At 44.4% G+C, this 11,501-nt stretch overlaps 1 protein-coding gene across 1 annotated transcript; it reads left to right on the forward strand.

The window, feature by feature from the left end:
* Positions 1–4,934: 4,934 nt before the first annotated feature.
* Positions 4,935–6,464, forward strand: LOC125506479 (coniferyl alcohol acyltransferase-like). Its single transcript, XM_048671285.1, has one exon. It carries the CDS (start codon positions 4,957–4,959, stop codon positions 6,361–6,363), a length of 1,407 nt encoding a protein of 468 aa, XP_048527242.1. The 5' UTR covers positions 4,935–4,956; the 3' UTR covers positions 6,364–6,464.
* The last annotated feature ends 5,037 nt before the right edge of the window (positions 6,465–11,501 follow it).

Consider the following 11,501-nt stretch of genomic DNA (forward strand, 5'->3'; position numbering starts at 1 on the left):
TTGGATGTTTTATATGCATTTATATGCTATTTTATATGGTTTTTGGGCCTAACCTATTAACCTAGAGCCTAGTGCCAGTTTTTGTTTTTTCCTTGTTTTTGAGTTTTATAGAAAGGAATATCAAACGGAGTCCAATTGACGTGCCAATTTTTGATGATTTTTTATGGACCAGAAGAAGACCCCGGAGTAAAAGAGTTGGGCCACAAGAGTCCTGGGGCATCCACGAGGGTGGGGGGCGCGCCCATCCCCCCCCCCCCCCCCCCCCCAGGCGCGTGGGACTGCCTCGTGGACGAATCGGGCACCTCCTTGACGTGAGACCGACACCAAAAATTCCTATAAATACAGAAACCTCCAGAAATTAACCTAGATCGGGAGTTCCGCTGCCAGAATCCTCTGTAGCCACCGAAAACCAATCTAGGCCCTCACCGGCACCCTGCCGGAGGGGGCCATCATCACTGGAGGGCATGGAGGAGGATCCCGGAGGGGCCATCATATGAAGGCCAAGGACCAGAGGGGGAACCTCTCCCCATCCAGGGGGAGCCCATGGAGGAGGAAGCACAAGGGGAAGAACTCTCCTCCTCTCTCTTGGTGGCACCGGAGTGCCATCGAGAGGGGAATCATCGCCGCGGTGATGGTCTTCATCAACATCACCGTCATCATCACCATCCGCATCTCTTTTACGCGGTCCACTTTCCCGCACCCCGTTGTAATCCCTACTTGAACATGGTGCTTTATGCCACATATTATGATCCAATGATGTGTTGCCATCCTATGATGTTTTGACTAGATATCCTTTGTCTTTGGGTTGATTCATGATCTTGATTGGTATGAGTTGTATGTTTTACTTTGGTGTTGTCCTATGGTGCCCTCCGTGTCACGCAAGCGTGAGGGATTCCCGCTGTAGGGTGTTGCAATACGTTTATGATTCGCTTATAGTGGGTTGCGTGAGTGACTGAAACACAAACCCCGAGTAAGGGGGTTGTTGCGTATGGGATAAAGAGGACTTGATGCTTTATGCTATGGTTGGGTTTTACCTTAATGATCTTTAGTAGTTGCGGATGCTTGCTAGAGTTCCAATCATAATTGCATATGATCAAAGAAGAGAAAGTATGTTAGCTTATGCCTCTCCCTCATATGAAATTGCAATGACGACTATCGGTCTTGTTAACAATTGCCTAGGACAATTCCGCACACCGATCCACCATTATTACACACTCGCTATTTATAATATTTAGTAATATATTCTAACTTTATGATAACATCATCTATTTTTATATTTTAGCTCTCCGATATCATACAAATTTATCCTCTTCATACCCACAACGTAGTTTTATTTCTCGTTGCTAGTTGGAAGCAAACGTTCGGTGTACGTAGAGTCGTATCAGTGGCAGATAGGTCTTGAGAGAATATTGATCTTACTTTTAGCTCCTTGTGGGTTCGACACTCCATACTTATCACTTCCACCTTCGGAAATTGCTACGATGATTCCCTACACTTGAGGATTATCAAGCTCTTTTCTGGCGCCGTTGCCGGGGAGCAATAGCGTGGGGTTCATATTCTCGCGTGTGCTTGTTTGCTTTCTTCACTAAGTAGATTTTGTTTTTCCTTCTTTGTTTCTGTTTAGTTGTGGGAGAAACATACAAAAAAAATTTAAAGAATGAAAATACAAAAAAAATACTTGCCTCTCATACCTATTTTCTTTTCAAAAAAGAGAAGTGATTGGAAAGTTATGCATTGAAGAAGTGAGGGTCGACCTTGAGCACTTGTGTTCATGCTCATGGAAACAATGTAGAATTTTTCATGGAAGTTTCTCTGTAAATAATTATCCCCTTGTGTATATTCATTGTATTATAAAAATAATGTGCCAAGCCTTGGTTCTAGGATGATTAGATTGCTTGTTTAATATGTGCAGAATAAAAACAGAAACTTTGGCTGTAGCGCGTGATTTTACATTATTTTACTGAAAAGTAAAATGGGTCTGAAACTTTTTTCACATTACTTCTATACAAATTGTTCAAATTGTCAAATTTATTTCATAATTATTGAAGTTACAGAAGTTTACTAAACCTCCAGATTACTATAGAATGTCCTGTTTTAGACAGATTCTGTTTTTCGTGTGTTGTTTGCTTATTTTGATGCATCTATGGCTAGTGTCGGAGGGTATAAACCATAGAGAAGTTGGAATATAGTAGATATAGTTCTAATACGAAATTGGAATGAGTTTGAAATAGTACCTAAAGGTTATGATTTGCTTTATTATACTAACGGATCTCACAAAGTTTTTGTTAAAGTTTTGTGTGGATGAAGTGTTTGAAGAATGAGGAGTTACCGATGTGAGAAGAATAAAGAGAGGCAAGAGCTCAAGCTTGGGGATGCCCAAGGCAGCTCCAAGTAAATATTCTAAAGATACTCAAGCATCTAAGCTTGTGGATGCCCCGGTTGGCATCCCATCCTTCTTCTTCAACAATTATCGGTATACCCCCAAGTGCCTACTCAGTATATGACTTATTAAACCATGCACACTCTTAATCCATGCAGGCTTGGACCCACGGATACGGAAGTAAAGCAGCGAGATCTTTCGGTTGTTAATAGAAAAAGAAGTGCCAAGCCAACTGAAAATACTTGTCCTAAAGTGGTATTCACATGCTTTTGTCTATCATAATTAATAAAACACTAGAGATTGATACTGTCCATTTGTACATTTCTCCCATGATTTGTTTTCCCATCTGTTTGTCTTCTGTTATTGACGGGCGATGTAGTGTGTACAATCTTTGGTTACTGTTGCTTAAATCTTAGTTAATTATATGCTTAAACTAAGTTCTTTTTCATGCACCACTCTTTCGGTTGTGAAATCATGATTCATAAATTTGTAGTGCATCTTGGAAAGGTTATGATAGTATGATACTATTGGTTGCAGCGTCGATGATGTAATGTGGATATTTACACCGACTGATAGCCCGTGGCCAAATCGTTTTGTTAATTGCAGATATTGCAATTATCTATCTTTTCTTGCAGGGATTACATGATCTACACACCAGAGACTCTGAAATACATGAGCATAATGATGAGTATGACAGAGGAAGTATAGTGACAAGCACCAATCAGTCTGAGGTAAGCATAAAGCCGAGAAGCAACACATGCATGCGATGTTGTTTCTTATAGGATCAATAGATAAGCTGCAATGAAGGATTATGAGGATAATTTGCTTGCATCATTTCTACTAAAAGTCCTCTTTGTAATTATCTTTCGGCTTATAATTATGTTTGTCATTTCCAAATTCATGTTGTGACTGCAATGAAGGTCTCTTTTATGAATGTCAAATGTCATTTCTAAACTCAATGTTGTGACTATTTCTGTTGTGCTAAGTTGAGATCAAGGACTGTTGGTCATTTCTAAATATTGGTAAGTTTGAAGAAGCCCAACATGCATGACCAAGCTTAGGTTAGGAACCCAACTAGTTGCCTTGCTCTGTGTAGACAAGATTAGAGCGCACAATCCCACCTCAAGAGGTGTGCCTGGGGCGCACCCCAACCACTAGACTACAGATAAATGTAGCTAGTGGCGGAACCAAGATTGAAGCAAACCCCTGGACAATTTTTTTCCTGGCACCTATAACCAACCCAAGAATACCTCATAACATTCCTAAAACATAATAAATGCAAAAACATACAAAATAAGGCTCAATTGCCAATAAATCTAGAAATTAAACTCAATGAATAACAAGCCAACAAACTAGATAAACGTGGTGCTATGTAGGCAAGCACAGAAAGAAAGATCACCTGCCAACAACATCACATATACGGCGCAAGCAAATCAGTAGCCTTATTCGGTAGAGCGACTGCAGGTGCCAATGAAACAACATATTTGTTTTCTTATGCAGCATGTAGAGCAACCCGATATTTTGTCCATGTTTTTCACGGCGTGGAGGAAAAGGAGCTTTGATTGGGTATTGCACGTCTATTCTATATATACATTGCCGTTTCTATGTTTGGAGACGGACTTCCTTTCTGTCCACCATTATTTACTCTCCGATAATGGGCTTGAGAGGTCTCTCGAAGTTGATTTGAAAAGTGGTGCTTAGAGTTGAGAATTTGTTGTGGAATTCCAAGGTGGTGCATGTTAGAAGAGACCCTAATAGGTGGTTCATTATATCTCTAAGTTTTGTTTTTATGTTAATTGAGGGGCGATGACGGCGGCGCGCCTTCGGTTCGCTTCAGTGCTGGTAGTCGTCGCTACGTGATCTACGGATCTACTCCCTCCGTTCCATATTACTCGTCATTGATTTAGTACATTGTACAAAATCAGCGACAAGTAATATGGAACGGAGGGAGTAGATGTAATTTCTATTAATTCTGGTATTCGTTGTAATGACATGATCGAAGATGAATAGATCGGAAATTTTCTCGCCAAGAAAAATCTGATGATTCTTTGTGTGGAGTGTTCCTTCGCATGACGGGTGATGATGTTACTTTTTTTTGCTGGGTGACAAGTGATGTTGCTGATGACTGTAAAAAAAACATTAAAAAGAACCAGTGACATATACATACATATTGGCATGGAATCATGTTATCCAAGGCTGCCCTGGCAAGTAAAAGAGATTCCGCACCGATCACTGTAAAAACATTTAAAAGATGCATTTTTTTTCTACAGATGACTTCGTCAATCTTAAGATATTGTGCCGGCTCAGTATCTTCAAGGTGCTCATAGGGTTGAATATATGTGCATGCATGTAAGCATCTGTTCTATTGTGTTAAAAAATGCATCTTCAATCTGATCATATATTTGTGTATATTATCATTTTGGCATCCAAAGCGCTGCTCCAGCCAGTACAAAAGATTCCGCGCTGACTTTGGAATTTTCAAGGTCAACTTCTACTGCAACACTTGTATAAGTTCAGGGCAGGAAAGGCAAAGCGTATCTCAGAGCAGCTCAGTTTGTAGCAAGCGGCAAACAGAAATGGCAAACGATTCTTCGCGCGTCCGCGTGGTTCGCAGGAGCACCGTCAAGGCCTCCGTCACGCGGCCCGGCGCCGTGCTTCCCGTCTCCAACCTCGACCTGCTGTATTACCCCATGCCGCTCTCGATGGTCTGCGCCTACCGCAGGCCCTCGACCGGTGGTGGCTTCGTCGACGTCGTCGCCGCCTTCGAGGCCAAGCTGCCGTTCCTGCTCGACCACTTCTTCCCCCTCGCCGGCCGCATCGTGGCCAACCCGCGCTCAGGGCTCCCGGAGGTGCACTGTGACAACCAGGGCGCGGAGCTCGTCGTCGGTGAGGTCGGCCTGGCGCTGGGCAGCCTGGACTTCGGCGACCTGGACGCGTCCCTGGTGAGGGTCGGCGTCCCTGTCCAGTATGCCGCGGACGTCGCGCTGTCGGTGCAGCTCGTTTCGTTCTCCTGTGGAGGGTTCGTTGTGTCCTGGAGCACGAACCACGGCCTCGCGGACGGGTGCGCCCTGTGCATGATCGTTGACGCGTGGTCTGAGCTCGCGCGGTCCGGGACGATCGTCGCCGCCCCGAACTACGACCGCTCTGTCTTCCGCCCTCGTGCCGCGCCGTCGCACGGCCCTTCGGTTGGCGATCTGTTCTTGCCGCTGGTGAGCGAGCGTCTCGTCAACGCCCTCACGGCCGGGGGCTCCTTGCTCGGCCGCACCTACTACGTCGAGGAGCGGGACCTCGCCATGCTGCGCGCGCAGGCGAGCGCCGACGGGGAGCGCGGCGCGAGCCGCGTCGAGGCGGTGTCTGCGTACCTGTGGAAGGTGTTCGCCGCCACCGTGGGCTCGTCGGACGAGAGTTGCCGCATGGGCTGGTGGGTGAACGGGCGACGGCGTGTCACAACCGCGCCGGAGGAAGCCATGCGCAACTACGTCGGCAACGTCACGACGTTCGCGGTGGCGGAGGCGAGCGTGGACGCGATCCAGCGGCGGCCGCTCCCAGAGATCGCGTCGATGGTGCGCAAGTCCATCAGGTCGACGGCCACCGACGAGCACTTCCAGGAGCTGGTGGACTGGGTGGAGGAGCACAAGGGCAAGGGCAATGGCAAGGCTGCGGTCAAGTTCGTGGAGACGGCGACCGTCGGGCTGGGCAGCCCGGCGATGGGCGTGACGTCGTTCGCGTCCTTCAGCGTCGACACGGACTTCGGATTCGGGCACGCCGCCGTAGCGATGCCTACGTGGGTAGACTGCGGGAGGCTGTGCTCCGGCTTCGTGAAGATCATGGCGCGTCCGGGGGGTGACGGTGGTGGTGGTGGTTCCTGGATCTTCGGCATGTCCGTTTGGCCGAAGCTCGCCGCAGCGCTCGACTCCGATGAGCAGCGCATCTTCAAGCCTCTCACCGCCGAGTGTCTCGGCCTCATGGCTGCAGGAAATTAGTATAGCCGGCTCTGGTCGCATGCAGCATGCATGCATGCATTAATTAATTTAAGAATAAGAGGGCAGCGATTCACACAAATAAACCACATGTTCTGTTTTCAGATCTTGCGGTAGCAGTATTTGTGTGATGGATCCACGCAAGTTTTTTTCTTTACTTTTCCTTTTGAGATCATGTGCTGGCTTGTTACAAGGTAATCACCTTTAGAAGAACTACTGTGCTGGCTTGTTACATTCACGATGGACATGATTACATGAACAGCACACATATGGATAAATTGAGTTTCAAGTTTGAGCTTGATCATCTTGAAAAGGTTTGCTAGTGGCGTAAAGTCATAAGCATCAGAAGTAACCGCATGATGGAGCACCACCAGGCTACCAGTTTCAACCATTGTTGTGCCGACATCTAACTCTTCTGCAAAGGTAATCACCTTTAGAAGAACTACTGTTTTAGCATGCGGTACATCGGACAGACCATACGCGGAACCAGCCACGGCAAACTGAGGTTCACCATCTTCATTTCTACAAATGAATCTCCAACCACCTCTTCCCGACTCAGCGGAGAAGGCCGCGTCACAATTAATATTTGCCATGTCCAGTGGAGGTGCTTTCCATAATCCCCGGGTGGCCGCACAGGTTGCCGGTGGCGGGTTCAGAATTGTTATCTGTTCATCAACATGATGTTGTGCTTGGTGTTGGAATTCAGCAACTCCCAAATGTCTCCCCATGATTGCATTTGTTCCTTTCAGACCACCATAACCACAACAGTGCTATGTTCATGAGTTCTTTTCCCTCCGACAACCTGAGAATAGTCTGAATGACTTCCTTTGCTGATCCAAGCTGGGAGAGGTTGATTCGGACATCCTCCAGTTGCAGAGCTTGCCACCGTTGTTTTACCAATTTGCACTTAATGAACAGATGGCCGCCATCTTCAAAAAGTCGCCCACATACAGCACATCGAGTATCAAACTCCACTCCTCACCTGCTGATGTTCATATATATGGGATGACTGTTGTGTGCCAGCCTCCAAAAGAAGTGGTGCACTCTCCGTGGGCACTTGATCTTCCACAGCGATTCATAAATTGCAGTGTCATGTGTCTCTGCTCCTCAATTTTGCCCTCTCTATCTGGTGGTCTCACGATGCAACATGTCGATATGAACTCTATACGCAGACTTAATTAAAAACACTCCTTTGCTGTCAAAGTGCCAAGCTAGAAAATCTTCTGTTTTCTCACAAATAGGGATGCTCAATAAAATAGCAACACCGTCCGGATGGAAATAGTTCTCAACTAACGCCTTGTCCCATGAACTCATGGTTGGGTCAATTAATTCCAAGACCTTGGTAAGAAGACCTTGGCCCTGATGAGAACATGGGCGCCTAGTCACACCTATTGGGACCCACAGATCTTCCCAGATCCTAACTGAATTGCCATTCCCAATTCTCCATATAAGTCTCTCCTTTAGCCACTTCCGCTTCGGTACAACCCCCTAAACACATCAAGGGCTCAGATTATTCCATACCCCTTCATAACAAAGGGCAGGTTGATTCGGACATCCTCCAGTTGCAGAGCTCGCCACCGTTGTTTTACCAATTTGCACTTAATGAACAGATGCCCGCCATCTTCAAAAAGTCGCCCACATACAGCACATCGAGTATCAAGCTCCACTCCTCACCTGCTGATGTTCATATATATGGGATGACTGTTGTACGCCAGCCTCCAAAGGAAGTGGTGCACTCTCGGTGGGCACTTGATCTTCCACAACGATTCATAAATTGCAGCGTCATGTGTCTCTGCTCCTCAATTTTGCCCTCTCTGTCTAGTGGCCTCGCGGTGCAACATGTCGATATTGTTGGAATTATGTGTCCTACAACTATATTCAAATTACTAGGAATTACTAATATTCGGAATACCTCATTATGGAATTATACATGTATTTATGCATGGAATTAATTTACATGATTATTGTGGAATTATCACTTGCTGGAACGTACTTAAGTTATATGCTTAAGAAGCTGGTCGATTGTCAGTGGAATGCAATATAATATTTATATTGGAAAGACTATCCGGGTACACTGATGATTGGAAGGAGTTAGATCATATAGTTAGATTACAGCCCTAATGTTGATCTACATAATTAGAGGAATTTACACTCTATTATGGCGCGTTGCTCACAAGTGCGTGCTCCGGGGACAAAACGGGTAGAATCCGTTAAACAGACAAATATGATCGTGGTTGGTAATTTGATCTGGACTCTATCCCGAAAAACTAGTTGAAAAGACTAGGAATCTTATCTGTATAAGAGGTGGACTCTTTGGAAAACAGTATAAGAAGGTCCCTATCCCCTAGCCTCAGATATGCGAATTGTAAGCGGCACCACGAATAAGCGCAGAAAAATTAGGGGATAAACCGCAAACCTTAAATTTCTAACATTGGTATCATGAGCAAGGTTTGATGTATGGCCTCTAGTTCGCCGGAACCTCTGCCGCCGCCGGCCGCGATCGATTCTGCTAAAGTCTGCACAGTCAGATCTGCCAGCGTCCGCACTTCTGTTTGCTAGATTAATGTCGCTGGTGAATTTTACGGCAGGCCGGCTGAGGAAGATAATCGTGCTCTAATTCACGCGTGTGGCACGGAAGGAAGAAATTAGGTCGCCGTTTAATCCCTGCAACTTTTTTGCCAGATGAATCGAGGAAGGAAAAGCGTTTTCACGTGATCTAGCGTCACGGTCACATCAGTGTCGCGTACGCGTCATGGATTAGCAGTGCTGGAGTTGCTTTTTCTATGCCTAATCAACAATGGAAGTGCCATGTCCCCGTCCTTGTCAAGGTTGTGCATCAATCAACAATGTGTACGGATCAATCAACTTGGAGGCTACTTTTTGCTGTTACGGGATCCCACGTGCTCTTGTGTTGCATCTTGCAACTTGCAAGCACCAAGCCGCCGGATGTAGCCAGGGTTCGTCCGATCCTGAAAATCAAGTATGTTTTCTCGTGTGCACACGGATCGAGTAATACTAGCAAGGCTTGCATGATTCTTCTGTCCTACACCGTCATCATTATTTGGCCTTCACGTCAATCCATGGGAAAATCAGTTTCCGCTGCACCATGTTCATCCGCGGCCTCACCAAATCGCCGTCCCTCTGGCGACCTCCAGAACGCCGCACTCCAGCGCCCCAGATGAGCATCCCGCTACGTCCGCCTTGACTCCCGAGCTCGAAGTTGGTCTAGTCTATATTGGGGCTATCCACAACTAGTCTACCGAAGCATCCACTTGCTGCGGATAGGAGGAAATCAAATTCTCCAAATCGAGGAAGTTTTTACTCACACGGAGCTAAGGAAACATGCTCAAAATTGATGCCAAGTGCACATATGCTGGCCTGAACCACATGCACCTGTGCGGAAGCGCGTGCTATGAGGGAAGGGATGCTAATTACAATGTTAACTAGTATATCTATTATTAGTTTGTTGTATTTAATTATTGATTAACAGACTAACTTGTTTGGTTGCTAATTCACTGCATGTAAACCATAGCACGGAAATGACTTCTACTCCTTGGAAGAAATTTAGGAGGACTCCTGATTATAAATGCGTGGATGGACTGCAGCAAGCAAATAATTAAATAGTGAAAATTGCTATGGTGGAAATTTTGTCCGGAATATTACACATAACCAGGAAAGGGATTTTAAAGAAGTATTATTATTGAGCACCACTTATCTGTGGAGGAAGAAGAGAGTGCCGAGGACAAGGAAATTTGCTCTTCATTTGTCGGTATGCTTAATGATAATTTATTTGTGGCTATTTAAAAAAAATAGTTGGATTATGGTGTTTGTTTATATACATCTTATATTGTTGGAATGCAACGACAACTTTAACGTTGTATAACAGTTCCAAAGGAAATTATATATATTTATGTGTTTTTTCATTGTTGCTAAATCTTATACACTTTGGAATTGGAAATTTTGCCATTAAACTCCCTTGAGGAGGAACACCAATACTATTATAGGACACTCTATGTAACTTCAGTGAGAAGGTATTTGATTTATTGTTCTATCTTGGAATTACTATTCAGAAAAGGAAGAGTGGAAATATTGCTCAATGGTAAAATTAGTGCATTATGGAGTTTCGCACAATGGTCTCTTCTTTGTTGATGGTCCAATGAATGTTGGCAACCCAAACTATTTATTTGGGGAAGATAACTCCACCTGGAGGAATACCAAAATAGGAACACATGCTTGGAATCAGAATATTTATGACATGTACGACTTGGTCACATATCTTGGAACATGATTAAGTGGTTTACTAATTCTGGAATTTTAAACTTTAGTGGGAGGACTATGGTACATGTGAACCATATATAATTTTTTTAATACACCTTTTTTTATTAAGGTGGAAGGAAATAAAAGTTTCACAACATTTTTTTTTCTGATATACTTATGGTATTGTTTGGACACTCCCACTAGAGGTCAGATTATTTATTTCATCTCACTCTTCGATGATTACACTTTTATATGGTTATGCTTATATTTTATTATACAAGTCGGAAGGTTTTATTGTGCTGGTCACATGTTATACTGAAGTGGAAAAATCAGTTGACTAAATAATATCATAGTTTTCCCCTGATTGGTGGGGGAATTACACTTCAGGAATATATCGTTTGTTTGTAAAGAGCATGGAACTATTCACCATTGTAATATACCGCGCACTCCACAATTGAATGGAGGAATTGACTGTCTTGTATACTCCCTTGTTTCTTTGGAAAGAAGCGTCGCATACTGTCATTTGTTGATATCATTATCCATCTAGCACAGTCACTTGACTGGAAGGAAATCTTCTATTTTGGCATGAAATTCTTAGTTATTACAAAGCGCACACCAGGATTTTTTTAATGGTTATTCTAGTGGTTCAAAGGGTGTTTCCCTAGTTATTTGGAAAAGGAATATTGGTGGAAAATAGGAGCACAATTATTTTATGGATAATGGTGGAATTATTGGCAATCATACTATAGTATAACCTTGACCCCAAAGGAAACTACAAGTGGAACTCCGGGCACTAACATGCTTAGGATAAGTGGGAGGAATTAACTTGGAATGTCATCTCTTGAAAATTGTTATGTGTTTTTGGGGGAAGTCACTCTAAATTT

This window comes from Triticum urartu, chromosome 5 (assembly GCF_003073215.2).
Source record: "Triticum urartu cultivar G1812 chromosome 5, Tu2.1, whole genome shotgun sequence".
In the NCBI taxonomy this organism is placed as follows: domain Eukaryota; kingdom Viridiplantae; phylum Streptophyta; class Magnoliopsida; order Poales; family Poaceae; genus Triticum; species Triticum urartu.

Bases quoted from the DNA above. Each gene is read 5' to 3' on its own strand.
- LOC125506479 (XM_048671285.1), top strand. From the start codon at position 4,957: ATGGCAAACGATTCTTCGCGCGTCCGCGTGGTTCGCAGGAGCACCGTC.